Below are 15,347 nucleotides of genomic sequence, written 5' to 3' on the forward strand. Positions count from 1 at the left end.
AGTAGCTTCTAAAATTGTTTAGTTTAAGTCGATTCTCCAACATGGGTATAATCCGTTGTCGCCCTTTATCATATTTATATTCATGATTTCATATTACTATGATATTTAACTATTGTTATTGTCACACTAAATATCGTATAAGAAATTTTCCCTTTTCTTAACCATTAATTAAAATAATATTTAAACGAATTTAAAAAACACGGTAATAAAATATAGTATATATAGACATAATTATATTTTTAATTTTTAATTTATTTACATACTTTATATTTAACTTATTACAATTTATAGTTTCTTTATCTATATCTAATGAAATTTTATGTTTATAAATAAATATGTTTAGTTCCTATAAAATCACGACATTTTTAAGTTTACTCTGAAATTTTAAACGGTTACGTGACTATTCATTTGTTTGCTAACAAATCTGTGTGCTGGTATTCTCCTAATATAATTTTTGGTACACTTTTTTAATTTTATAATTGAAACTATGGTTCCCTTACTAAATTAGTTACTAATCAATCAATGTATGGTAACTGATCTGTTCGGTGAGGAATCGATGGAGGCAACAGTGGTGAAAAGTGTTCTGATACAGTGGCGATGAGTCTTTACGGTGGAATGGAAGGTGCATGCAGGCACGTTAGCTCTACGAGACTAAAGTCAGTAGAGAAACAAATACAATTAATAACTCCGACGATGGATCTGTTGTTGAGCTTAGTGTGGATTGTGCTGCGCCAAACAATTCAAATGTTCAGATGGTAATTATTACATTAATCTTTCATGAGTCCGTAAAGGTTTAATCCGTAACACAATTGATCAAATCTTATTTACTAAAGCTTAACCCGTAAAGCTAACCCTAAACCTAATTTTTTCCCCCCATTTTTTCATCCACTTTTCTAAACCATTGGATCTTGCGCATTTAGGCGCCATTCAATTTTAGCCATTGATCATATTATATTTATCTCTTCTATTTTCCGAAACAACTATTTCGTATTTATCTTTTCTATTTTCCGAAACAACTATTTCATATTTATCTCTAATTATAATTTTGGTCATATCCGAAATTTGTTATCAATTCACTTAAATCCGAAATTTGTTTTCCTATAGTTTTGGCCATCCGAATCCTTATTTATTAATTAACCTAGCAAATTTCCCTTTCAAAAAAAAAAAAAATTAACCTAACAAATTTCATTCGTATCCTCCTTTTTTTTTTTTAAACAAATATTTTCTACACTTTTACGATTGCAATTTAACATAACAAATTCCATCTAAAAAAATGCATCGCACAAATTTTATTCTTATCCTCGCCTTTTTTTTATGAAGCAAATATTTTGGTTATATATACGAAGCCCTAAACCTGTTTCTCTCGATAAAAATAAACCCTAAACCGTGGTAAATGCTTAATCCGTAAAGCTAACCCTAAACCTAATCTTATTTACTAAAGCTTAACCCGTAAAGCTAACCCTAAACCTAATTTTTTCCCCCCATTTTTTCATCCACTTTTCTAAACCATTGGATCTTGCGCATTTAGGCGCCATTCAATTTTAGCCATTGATCATATTATATTTATCTCTTCTATTTTCCGAAACAACTATTTCGTATTTATCTTTTCTATTTTCCGAAACAACTATTTCATATTTATCTCTAATTATAATTTTGGTCATATCCGAAATTTGTTATCAATTCACTTAAATCCGAAATTTGTTTTCCTATAGTTTTGGCCATCCGAATCCTTATTTATTAATTAACCTAGCAAATTTCCCTTTCAAAAAAAAAAATTAACCTAACAAATTTCATTCGTATCCTCCTTTTTTTTTTTTTAAACAAATATTTTCTACACTTTTACGATTGCAATTTAACATAACAAATTCCATCTAAAAAAATGCATCGCACAAATTTTATTCTTATCCTCGCCTTTTTTTTATGAAGCAAATATTTTGGTTATATATACGAAGCCCTAAACCTGTTTCTCTCGATAAAAATAAACCCTAAACCGTGGTAAATGCTTAATCCGTAAAGCTAACCCTAAACCTAATTTTTTCCCCCCATTTTTTCATCCACTTTACTAAGAACACAAAGGTGTTGTTTGTTACTTCTTTCTTTCATACGGTATAACTATAAATACACACGACCATGGCTGTGAATGTCACCTTCATCCTTGAATTTTCTTATCCATGAAAAGGAAGAAGAAATGGTAGGTGAGAAAGCATGAGTGTGGCCTGATAAATTCTTTCTAAAGAGGACCATAGTTTTTTTTTCTTTTGATAATAAGTGGTTTGTTGTTGTTCATGTTGTAAGATGTTGAACTGCTCACATCGTTGTTTGTGTTTTAGATGAAGATTGTCACATGCGCCCCTTCCCATTACCTTTTTCTTTTTTGTTTCTTTAATTATAATATACACATGTGGCTTTTTCTTTTAAATTTAATTGAAAAATAATGCATGTGGCGTCCAACTCACTTAAGTGATGAGCCACGTGGGCGTTGATAGAGTCAAGATTAAGGGGACCTTAAAGTTGAAAAAAAAAGGGTAAACTTAGGGGGTTAAAAAGTGGTTTTTTTAATAGGGGACCAAAATTGCAACTATGATAAAGTTAGGGGCCAAAAGTGCGTTTAAGTCTTTTAAATAAGATTTGGGTAGAAGAAAATCCAAAAGAAATTTGGGATCCATTTCCAATTAATATAATCCTTCTTTTATTTTTCAAAAAAATATATAAAATCAATTCAATCAAACTCAATTTTGGTCACCGCATAATCAAACACATGCATAGTAGCTTCTAAAATTGTTTAGTTTAAGTCGATTCTCCAACATGGGTATAATCCGTTGTCGCCCTTTATCATATTTATATTCATGATTTCATATTACTATGATATTTAACTATTGTTATTGTCACACTAAATATCGTATAAGAAATTTTCCCTTTTCTTAACCATTAATTAAAATAATATTTAAACGAATTTAAAAAACACGGTAATAAAATATAGTATATATAGACATAATTATATTTTTAATTTTTAATTTATTTACATACTTTATATTTAACTTATTACAATTTATAGTTTCTTTATCTATATCTAATGAAATTTTATGTTTATAAATAAATATGTTTAGTTCCTATAAAATCACGACATTTTTAAGTTTACTCTGAAATTTTAAACGGTTACGTGACTATTCATTTGTTTGCTAACAAATCTGTGTGCTGGTATTCTCCTAATATAATTTTTGGTACACTTTTTTAATTTTATAATTGAAACTATGGTTCCCTTACTAAATTAGTTACTAATCAATCAATGTATGGTAACTGATCTGTTCGGTGAGGAATCGATGGAGGCAACAGTGGTGAAAAGTGTTCTGATACAGTGGCGATGAGTCTTTACGGTGGAATGGAAGGTGCATGCAGGCACGTTAGCTCTACGAGACTAAAGTCAGTAGAGAAACAAATACAATTAATAACTCCGACGATGGATCTGTTGTTGAGCTTAGTGTGGATTGTGCTGCGCCAAACAATTCAAATGTTCAGATGGTAATTATTACATTAATCTTTCATGAGTCCGTAAAGGTTTAATCCGTAACACAATTGATCAAATCTTATTTACTAAAGCTTAACCCGTAAAGCTAACCCTAAACCTAATTTTTTCCCCCCATTTTTTCATCCACTTTTCTAAACCATTGGATCTTGCGCATTTAGGCGCCATTCAATTTTAGCCATTGATCATATTATATTTATCTCTTCTATTTTCCGAAACAACTATTTCGTATTTATCTTTTCTATTTTCCGAAACAACTATTTCATATTTATCTCTAATTATAATTTTGGTCATATCCGAAATTTGTTATCAATTCACTTAAATCCGAAATTTGTTTTCCTATAGTTTTGGCCATCCGAATCCTTATTTATTAATTAACCTAGCAAATTTCCCTTTCAAAAAAAAAAAAAATTAACCTAACAAATTTCATTCGTATCCTCCTTTTTTTTTTTTAAACAAATATTTTCTACACTTTTACGATTGCAATTTAACATAACAAATTCCATCTAAAAAAATGCATCGCACAAATTTTATTCTTATCCTCGCCTTTTTTTTATGAAGCAAATATTTTGGTTATATATACGAAGCCCTAAACCTGTTTCTCTCGATAAAAATAAACCCTAAACCGTGGTAAATGCTTAATCCGTAAAGCTAACCCTAAACCTAATCTTATTTACTAAAGCTTAACCCGTAAAGCTAACCCTAAACCTAATTTTTTCCCCCCATTTTTTCATCCACTTTTCTAAACCATTGGATCTTGCGCATTTAGGCGCCATTCAATTTTAGCCATTGATCATATTATATTTATCTCTTCTATTTTCCGAAACAACTATTTCGTATTTATCTTTTCTATTTTCCGAAACAACTATTTCATATTTATCTCTAATTATAATTTTGGTCATATCCGAAATTTGTTATCAATTCACTTAAATCCGAAATTTGTTTTCCTATAGTTTTGGCCATCCGAATCCTTATTTATTAATTAACCTAGCAAATTTCCCTTTCAAAAAAAAAAATTAACCTAACAAATTTCATTCGTATCCTCCTTTTTTTTTTTTTTAAACAAATATTTTCTACACTTTTACGATTGCAATTTAACATAACAAATTCCATCTAAAAAAATGCATCGCACAAATTTTATTCTTATCCTCGCCTTTTTTTTATGAAGCAAATATTTTGGTTATATATACGAAGCCCTAAACCTGTTTCTCTCGATAAAAATAAACCCTAAACCGTGGTAAATGCTTAATCCGTAAAGCTAACCCTAAACCTAATTTTTTCCCCCCATTTTTTCATCCACTTTACTAAGAACACAAAGGTGTTGTTTGTTACTTCTTTCTTTCATACGGTATAACTATAAATACACACGACCATGGCTGTGAATGTCACCTTCATCCTTGAATTTTCTTATCCATGAAAAGGAAGAAGAAATGGTAGGTGAGAAAGCATGAGTGTGGCCTGATAAATTCTTTCTAAAGAGGACCATAGTTTTTTTTTCTTTTGATAATAAGTGGTTTGTTGTTGTTCATGTTGTAAGATGTTGAACTGCTCACATCGTTGTTTGTGTTTTAGATGAAGATTGTCACATGCGCCCCTTCCCATTACCTTTTTCTTTTTTGTTTCTTTAATTATAATATACACATGTGGCTTTTTCTTTTAAATTTAATTGAAAAATAATGCATGTGGCGTCCAACTCACTTAAGTGATGAGCCACGTGGGCGTTGATAGAGTCAAGATTAAGGGGACCTTAAAGTTGAAAAAAAAAGGGTAAACTTAGGGGGTTAAAAAGTGGTTTTTTTAATAGGGGACCAAAATTGCAACTATGATAAAGTTAGGGGCCAAAAGTGCGTTTAAGTCTTTTAAATAAGATTTGGGTAGAAGAAAATCCAAAAGAAATTTGGGATCCATTTCCAATTAATATAATCCTTCTTTTATTTTTCAAAAAAATATATAAAATCAATTCAATCAAACTCAATTTTGGTCACCGCATAATCAAACACATGCATAGTAGCTTCTAAAATTGTTTAGTTTAAGTCGATTCTCCAACATGGGTATAATCCGTTGTCGCCCTTTATCATATTTATATTCATGATTTCATATTACTATGATATTTAACTATTGTTATTGTCACACTAAATATCGTATAAGAAATTTTCCCTTTTCTTAACCATTAATTAAAATAATATTTAAACGAATTTAAAAAACACGGTAATAAAATATAGTATATATAGACATAATTATATTTTTAATTTTTAATTTATTTACATACTTTATATTTAACTTATTACAATTTATAGTTTCTTTATCTATATCTAATGAAATTTTATGTTTATAAATAAATATGTTTAGTTCCTATAAAATCACGACATTTTTAAGTTTACTCTGAAATTTTAAACGGTTACGTGACTATTCATTTGTTTGCTAACAAATCTGTGTGCTGGTATTCTCCTAATATAATTTTTGGTACACTTTTTTAATTTTATAATTGAAACTATGGTTCCCTTACTAAATTAGTTACTAATCAATCAATGTATGGTAACTGATCTGTTCGGTGAGGAATCGATGGAGGCAACAGTGGTGAAAAGTGTTCTGATACAGTGGCGATGAGTCTTTACGGTGGAATGGAAGGTGCATGCAGGCACGTTAGCTCTACGAGACTAAAGTCAGTAGAGAAACAAATACAATTAATAACTCCGACGATGGATCTGTTGTTGAGCTTAGTGTGGATTGTGCTGCGCCAAACAATTCAAATGTTCAGATGGTAATTATTACATTAATCTTTCATGAGTCCGTAAAGGTTTAATCCGTAACACAATTGATCAAATTGTTTGCCGCCAATGTCTGCAGGATGTACCAGAGGCTGAGGACTCATGCAGCAATACATGTGTGATTGACACACCAACCACCAAAACAGGTGCTAAGAGGTCCTCTAAAAGCATTGAATATGTGGCTGTTGATGATGATGAAGCTGGCCAGACGTCGGCCACAAAACCTACCAGAGTTGTTCGTGTCAAAATTGAGCACAAGGACGACAGAGATGTTTAGCTTGCTCGAATGCTAGAGTCGTTTGCTTTGTTATCGAATTCCTTCAATCTGCATAAATCAGACATTAAATAATCTGTGTTTTTTCCTTTTGTTTTTTACAGTTTGGTTTTTAATTTTCTTCAAGTTGCTGTGTCGTCTATATTTACTTAGCTAAGGAAACTTTTTCCAGTCCACCTAAATAAATTTATTCATTGGCATAAGTATTAATTCAACAATTTATTATCATTGTCTTTTATTAGCGCTTCGACCTCTAAATGTACGAAATTTATTTTTAGATTTACCTCCGGAAGGTGTTAATATTTTTCTGAATGTTAGATAGTCATTCACCAAGTTGGTATGCTTGATGAAGAAAACCCAATACTGATTTGGCTTAAGTAACTAGATCCCACGCATTCACATGTTAAATTAAAAGTACAGATTGATAAAACCAAGTTAGTCTGCTTGCCTTTGCTTAGTATGTGTTTAAGCGAAGGAACATTTTATAATGTTTTAAACAAGTATGTAACAGATCATTAAAAAATTTAAAATTTTAAGCATAATTAAATAAATTTTAATTTAATAGGGACTAAACTACGTGCTGAAATTTTTTATAGAAACCAAAATCTATCAAAAAAATTTACGAGGACTAAAAACTAAATTTGATATATTTATAGGGACTAAAAACTTTATTAATTATTCGTTTTATAATGTATCAAATTATTCCTGCCCGTGAGACCCGTGCGTTGCACGGGTCGGCGTTCTAGTTTCTTTTAAATGATCCGCATTAATTGCTAAGTGCTAACCTAATTATGTATTTCCTTCCAACACTTCGTCAATTTGAAATTCAAAAAAAATTGTTAGGAACGATGAACTGCATTAAATTACATCTATTGTTATACCCGTTGGAAAATACACAGCTCTTCAACCAAGAGCACACACATCTTCAAAATAATTAATACATTGTATAAGATCTCTTCTATTATTAAATTCTATGATATATGCAGATATGATATGTATTTGGTTGGAAAAATATATTATTACTTTTAGTAAATATCAATTGTAATTATTCTTTTTAGAGTTGTACGTGTGATTTAAAATTTCTATTAATTGAAGTGACTTTGTTTTTCATGTTAGTAGAAATTTAAAACAATTATTACAAGTCAATTTTTGATGTTTAACTATAAAAGTAATAAATAAAATTGACTCGTGCAACAATATAATATTAAATTCTTTTTTCTTTATAATTTTTTTTTAAAAAAATGATAAGATAATGCCCCAATAATATATTTTGATAAAATAAAATAACAGTCTTTAATTGATCTGTTTTCCAAAACTAAAATGTAAAATTTGATAAGATTCAAGTGTCATTGAAGGACACAGTAAGACAAATTTGTTTTTAATATTGTATCTCTAATAATCTAATTTGTGTTTATTGATCGACCTATGATCTTACGGGTTAAAGATTATTCATTGGTCTCTATTATAGTCGACAAAACTCGTGCGTTGCACGGGTCAAAATTCTAGTTTTATATATACATTCAATGGTGTGTTACCCCCATTTTGTCACACATTTTAAATGTGAAAAATAGGATGTTTGAGGTTCGAACATGGTCTCCACATATATTATAAATTGTTTTTATCGATTAAGTTAAGTTCACGAGGACCCTAATCTCATCAGCTAATAAATATGACAACTCACGTGTTTTTAAACACGTTAAATATTCTAACAATATGTTATTTGAATATATGTGTAAAATAATTTTACACTAACAATACATACAAATAAAATCCATTTTTTAGTTTTATTTTGAAAATTTAAATTCGCTTTAGGCTGAACTTAATTCAAATAAATTTTAAATAATGATTTGTCTATCAGTACAATATTGCATATGTCAAGACAATTAAAAATGGTAAGTTTTTATTAAGAGAAATTGTTTATTGTAAAATTATGTGAGAAACCTGCATTGGACGATTAAACTCTCTCTCTCTCTCTCTCTCTCTCTCTCTCTCTCTCTTTCTCTCTCTCTCTCTCTCTCTCTCAAGATATTTAATAACGAGACATTCACAAAGTTGGATGTCTCTATAAGACCCTTTAAATTTTATGAATGCGGTTGGAAGGGGAGATCTCACGAAAAAGTAGACAAGGAGATTCTCCTACAAAAATTAGTTATCGTCAAAGTGGATAGATACTTCACATCAATAAATAAAGGAGAATGCTAACTAGTGTTCTTGGGACATTGGTTAAAGTACTAAAATAAGTAACTTTGCAATAATGAGTTGTTGTGCAATATAAGGACGTCAAAGTTAATTGAAACCGAAGTATTGATTAAAAATTATTAGTTCCAATCAATAGTCAAATTAATTTTCATCTCTATTTATAAATAGGGCAATGCAATTATTCTTTACGGTTGCGTCAATACAGAGTTTATGAAAAAGGAGAATGTTAACCAATACAAGTAAGTTTTTATGAAAAAGTTGTGTAATCATTTCTTGATCAACAGTAACATGTTATATTTCCAAGACAAAATTTATATTTGGAGATTTCTTAACCATTGCCCTAAGGACACTGATTAGCAAGACCCTTAATAAAAATATCCCCTAAATGTAGCTCAATTGGTAGCTCCCAGAGACATTATGTCCATGGGTCGGGGTTCGAACCCCAGATTCCCCCCACTTCTCCACCATATTATATGTGAATCTAGCCACTAGCTTACTTGAAGAAAAAAAAAATGCTAGATTGCACTTAAGGTGAGAACAGGTCAAAATTGTCTGGAACCTACCTCAGATTCAAATTATGCTGAGCTTCTTTTTTTTTTTTTTCAAATAGAAAATATTTAAACATCAAGAAATTCATTATCTTAAGATATTGACTACTTGCCAAGTGCCAAGCACAAAGCTGTGGAAAAATGCTCAGCGACAAGCTCCCAAACGTGATCTTTTGAAGCTTCAAGATTACTCTATGGCCTATAACTTCACGCAAAAGTAAAAACCACTTTATCTATTAAGTAGCTCCAAATGAAGCACACAAACCATGTAAAACAAGTGAGCACGAACAGAGATTAGCAAGAGTGCTATGCCATCCACCTCAGGAAGACAAAGCTTGGTCATTAACAAATTCATAAATATTAACAAACTAAACTACCTAGATCCCTAATATATGAGGTGAAATCCTCGTCCAGAGGAGCATCAAGTTCATACTCCTTTAACCAACATCTGTAATTGTTATCCTCGTCCAAAGGAGCATCAAGTCCATACTCCTTTAACCAACATTTGTAATTGTTATTCTCGTCTTATGATACATGCTGAAACAATTATTTGTCCAAAACTGAATTCCACCCATCATAGCATTCTTCAATTCATGAAAGGCTTGAAAGATAGTGCCAACTTCTTAGAACTGAATTTATCGAGTTCACGGTATTTGCCTGTTTGAGTTAGTATGTGTTAAATGAGGTGCCTCCTCATAACTGTCGGGTTCATCTTCTTCATCAGAAGAAAGAAGGGACGAACCCATCCATGCTTTAAAACCTTCATTAACACGTCTTTCCACCTCTGGTGTGACTTCCAGGGGAGTCGTTTCCAACATTTCGAGACCTAGATTTCGTCCACTAAAGCTCCCCTCATCAAGAATCAAAGCTGCCTTTCTCCTAAGGAAGAAGGCAGTGCCACCGTATAGAACAGCCAGTCCCCACGATGCAACTTCATAGCACCAAAACAAAGGTGTAGAGCAGTTGCTCATGAATGTCAAGAGACTTGAACCAAGAAACAAGGCAAGAAGACCAAAGATGATGGCAAATATAAGATTCAAGATGGATAGACAGCGGACGCCACCTGTAGGTTATCCAATATAAAACTTCAATTAATTGAACCAAAAAAATTCTCCAGTGTCAGATGAAAAATGAGGCCTTAACTGAAAGTGCACAGAAGGACATAAGTGAAAATATCAGACAGTAGAGGAATCATACCCCGTCTTGAGGCACAATAATTATTGTCAACCACCTTCAAGCATCCATGCCTTGTTGGAGCAGAATAAGCTACAGTGATACCTGCAAGATAATTATAATATAAAATACTAAAACATCGGCAAAGGCAAAAATATATTCTCCATAATTATGGCATAAAGCTTTTGAATGAAGTTGACAAGTCATTTTTCACACCAAAAAACAGAATTACCTTCTAGTTAAACAAGATAATATACCAGGAATATAAAATAGGTGTTTATTTATAAACAATCAAATAATACTGCACTACTAAAGAAGAGAAGTGTTATAAAATAGGATGTGTATAGTACAGTAAAAAACAAGTTATGGATCAAGAGGGGAAGTACAAAATAGAGAATGGAAAATCATTCTTTAAATAAATATTTGGATTACAGTTTGCACATTAATTTGCAGTTTGGCAAAATAAACAGCAACAACCAAGCCTTATCCCACTAAGTGGGGTCGGTTAAATGGATCAAATTACACCATAATGGTCTATGATACACCATATTTGGATCCAACTCATTAATCTCTAAACCTTTCCTAATAGTTTCTCTTAAAGTTTTTCTAGGTCTTCCTCTCCCTATTTTGATCTGACTCTCCTCCATCTGATCTACTCTTCTTACTACAACATAGGTCTTCTCTCTAGTCCAAACCACCTAAGCCTATTTTCTACCATCTTTTCTACTATAGGTGCTACCCCAACTCTCCCTATTGGATTGCAGTTTGCACCTTAATTTGCAGTATGTTTGGCAAAATAGATATATGTTTTCCTATTGAATAAAACCATAGTTAGCAAACTTATATTCAAATATGCTCTTAGCTGTTGGCACCACAAACCATCAAATATGTTCAAGATCATCAATTCAAGAAGACAATTAAAAAAGGATTAGTTCTGGCAACAACTTAAGCTATAGATTAAATATAGTCCAGAGCATGATAATGTGGCTGGCAATCTTAAAATCACGTTATTTGAGAAATCTGTAAAAGGAAATTACATGGTTGGAACTGTCCTGTTATTGAAAAAATCCAACAAGGTCGATTGTACTGAAGTACAAATGAGAAACAGAAACAGTCCAACATAACAGAGATGGAATTTGTGCAACTCTTGAATTGACAAATTGGTGCAGGCTGCAGCTGGTATCGGTTGCTTCTCTTAGGTTGAAAAAGTAAAATTATTTGATTTGGATGAAGCAAACTATATGGTTATGTAAAGTTGTACATCCAAGATTTGAGAATGTGGCACTACTCTACTCTAAAATTGACACTTCCCCTTCTCGACTTTCATCTTAGAAATGAATCAAGTGATAAAAGTTACACAAATGCAAGGAAGATTTCCAGAAAAGCACCAAGTGGTCAAATTCTCTAATAATCCTCTAGAATACTATAAATCTTAGATTCAAATTTATAAAGAGGACAATCGCATACTTCTACATACAGCAAATAACAAGATCTATAACTATAGTTTGTCTTTGCATTCTAATTTCCAAAAATCATAAACTAGACAAGTTTATGGAGAAATCAAGACAATTTCCATTCTAAGCATCACGGCTCTCTCTCTCTCTCTCTATCTCTCTCTCGTTTAATATTTTATTGACATTAACCATCTTCATTAGGCTTTCTAATTTCTATACTTTTAATTCAAAGCTTTTTCCTTATAGCTGTGATTTCACCATGAAAAGGATTATATCTACAGTTGAACTCTCCCTATTTTCTACCAGCACACTCTTGAAATTTGTTTCAATGCCAAAAAATCCTCCGTCTCAAAGGAACTGCAGTCTGCTACCTATATTGTCTTATTTATTATATCACATTGCAACTATAAATATTTTCAAATCAAAACTCTGAAAAAATTACATGCAATCTCATCTCTGGGTAGGTGTAGACCCTGGTTTTACAGAAGCTCAAAAAATGTAGCTTTTGTAAAATCACTGTCACTGTGATTCAACTCTGAGATTCTGTTAAACTCACCGTGAATCCAAACATACGCTAATATCCTTTTATTTTCTAGCTACGCATGGCGATAATAATCAGATAAAATTAAACACTCATAGAAAGCAAAGATAAAATTAAATTTCTTACCAGCAATGAGATAGACACCGGAAAGGACGAAAACGATTAAAGAAGGAATGAACACGACCATCCAATAATAATCAGCAATCTCTTGATCAGTAAGATAAAAAGCACCAGGAATCAAATCCGAATAAGAGCGACCTTTCATTCCGATTTCCATCGATTGAATTTTCCGAACGCAGAACGGTCTCTTCCTATCGCTAGCGGGAAACACTATCTTCAAACTGATAACGGTAGAAATAATGATTGCAAGCCAAATTATAGCCACAAATGAAATTGTCACTGGTCTTTGAAGCTTGCCCCATGCTTTTTCTTCTTCTCTGAGACTCTCGTACTCGCGCTTCGGCATAAACGCTTGCCGAAGCGCGTCGCTGATGATCGACATCGACGGAAACAGCAACCGGCTTCTAAATTAGGGTTTCCAATTTCTTCCAGATTGGTTTATTAAAACCCTAACTCTGATGAATTTAATCACTGAAATCTGTCTTGCGGAGTGAAAGTGGTTCAAAATTGTAATTGAAGGATTAGGGTTTGAATCTCCAATTAAAAATGATTAAACGGTGGAACTAAACATGAATGAAATGAATGTTTTTTCAATTTTATTAATTTTTTATACAGGTGACGAACAATATTTTTTAGTAGCGGTAATAGTCACTTTAGTCTCTGAATATGTAATGATTAGTCATTTTAGTTCTTCATTGTATCAAAATTTCAAAATAGTCCCTGATTGTGCATTCTGTTAGTTAAAATAGTCCTTGACACTAAAAATAACCTCTCAATGTTAACAGTAACTCTTTTCATATAGGGACTAAAATGACAATAAACATGTACTGCTTATAAGGAATAATATGACAATAAGTAAGTATATTGGAGGACTAATCTGACAATATTAATGAAATATTTTAACATTAAGGACTATTTTGACTAACAAAATGCACAATCAGGGACTACTTTGAAGTTTTGATACATTGAAGAACTGTTTTGACTACTCATTACAATTTCAGGGACCAAAGTGACTATTACCCCTTTTTAGTACTAGCCAAAAGATTATGCATGACAATGAAGCTCAAAATAGTACTAGCTCAAAAGATTATGCATGACAACGAATCCAAACCTTGCATATATTATTGGATTATTCATATCTTGAGGTAAGCTCACAAGACATAACATCCTTACAAGTTACTACTTTGGATTTTAATTTATTGTAATGTAATTAAAAAAATGTGGAGGGAGGTCTACGAACTTGCTTTAATTGGCAGAGACAAATGCATAATGTATGCATGGTTGGTGTTCGAGCTCAGACACCCTGTATATTCACCTTATAAAATATAAATATGAATTTCTATCTACGACGCTACTTGACAAAAAAATGGTGAAGGATCGCCAAAAATAATTGGTATGTAAAAGGTGAATTTATGGCATGCTGCTTAACAAAAAAGAGTGGAGGATCGCCAAAAATAACTGGTCCGATCGGAATTACCGGATTGTTTTGATCATTAAATTGGGATTCGGATCCTCTAAATGATTAAAGTTTGAGGAAGATAAAATTAAGTTTTTTTTATAAGAAGTTAAAAATATTAGGTGATGTTAATTTAACAAATTCATGATTTTGTTAAGGGATATTTTTCAACTTAACCGTAAATCTTATTTCTAAATTCAATCATGATAATACAAATCTTTCATAAGCGTGTTATCCACCGTTGTCCTATTCAATTATGGCTTATGTTGCATGTAGAGGATATTTGATGCGAAAAAAAGCATGACTTTATTTCAAGAATTATTTGATATTATGATATAATTGCGGCATCTACTCTTATTTTGTTAAATAAAGATATGTTTTCGAACTAGATGATTACATATTTTTTTAAACTAACATAACTACAATCGTTGAAATCCTAAAATAATAGTAATACAATCCAAAGAATGGTGAAGTATGTCATCCGCATCCATAACTTGGGATGAATAAAAGTGATTAAAATGGCTGGCTAGATACACACTAATTATACATAAAACAAGTTCATAAGCTAATAAAGCGTTGACAAATCAAAGGTTCACTAAAATACTAACAACAAATCTAATTTCTTTGCCAAATGGTCAAAGGTGGGTAAAAATTTAAGATGAACGGTATTTGACATTCAGCTGTGGAAAAAATATATTTGCAAGTGTTCACTAAAATCGACCATTGATAGTCTCTAAGATGACCAATTTAATCACTTGTTGACAAGTCGTATGTGCCAAAATCGGTGATACACATCGTTAGCCTCATCCTCAAAATATGTTGGTGATAAAACATGTATTTCTCAAGTATTTCAACAAACATGTGGAGTTCAGCTTTGATTATAATTGAGAAAGGAAAAACACAAACAAAAAAGCATAACAATGAAATCATAAAAACACTAACAAACGATGAAGTGGTCAAACCACTAAGTTGTCGTGGTGGCTTTTAAATAAGCGGTCAAAAGTTATTTCAACAAATGACAAGACATCGATGGCAGTAAAATATACACGAGGTAGAGGGTGATTAATCGCATAAATGATTGCAATGGTCGAGAAATCGCATAAATGATGAGTTAGAATTTCAAATATGGTCGAGAGATCACTCACACAACCAAAGCGTTGTAAGGAAACATGATTGTGGTTGTGTGAAAACCCGAGCAACACTACCATAAATTGCAACATAGAGGAATATTAGGGAACACTGTAATAATTTGTATGGATTGAAATGAGTGGTGATGAAAACAACACAAGTA

At 31.6% G+C, this 15,347-nt stretch overlaps 1 protein-coding gene across 1 annotated transcript; it reads right to left on the minus strand.

The window, feature by feature from the left end:
• Positions 1-9,518: 9,518 nt before the first annotated feature.
• LOC146942707 (uncharacterized) lies at positions 9,519-13,180 on the minus strand. The gene is made up of 3 exons (XM_085756758.1): positions 12,607-13,180; positions 10,510-10,590; positions 9,519-10,375 (listed from the first exon to the last, which is right to left on the minus strand). The coding sequence occupies exons 1-3, from the start codon at positions 12,980-12,982 to the stop codon at positions 9,957-9,959; spliced, it is 876 nt and encodes a 291-aa protein (XP_085612884.1). The 5' UTR covers positions 12,983-13,180; the 3' UTR covers positions 9,519-9,956.
• Between the last annotated feature and the right edge of the window lie 2,167 nt (positions 13,181-15,347).

The sequence above is a fragment of the Medicago sativa genome, chromosome 3, assembly GCF_051527215.1.
Source record: "Medicago sativa cultivar Bolivia chromosome 3, Bolivia_mono, whole genome shotgun sequence".
Lineage (NCBI taxonomy): Eukaryota > Viridiplantae > Streptophyta > Magnoliopsida > Fabales > Fabaceae > Medicago > Medicago sativa.

Coding starts and splice junctions, on each gene's coding strand:
- LOC146942707 (XM_085756758.1), bottom strand. CDS start 12,982: ATGTCGATCATCAGCGACGCGCTTCGGCAAGCGTTTATGCCGAAGCGC. Junction 10,591..12,606: donor CGGTGTCTATCTCATTGCTG/GTAAGAAATTTA, acceptor ATTATCTTGCAG/GTATCACTGTAGCTTATTCT. Junction 10,376..10,509: donor TTATTGTGCCTCAAGACGGG/GTATGATTCCTC, acceptor GATAACCTACAG/GTGGCGTCCGCTGTCTATCC.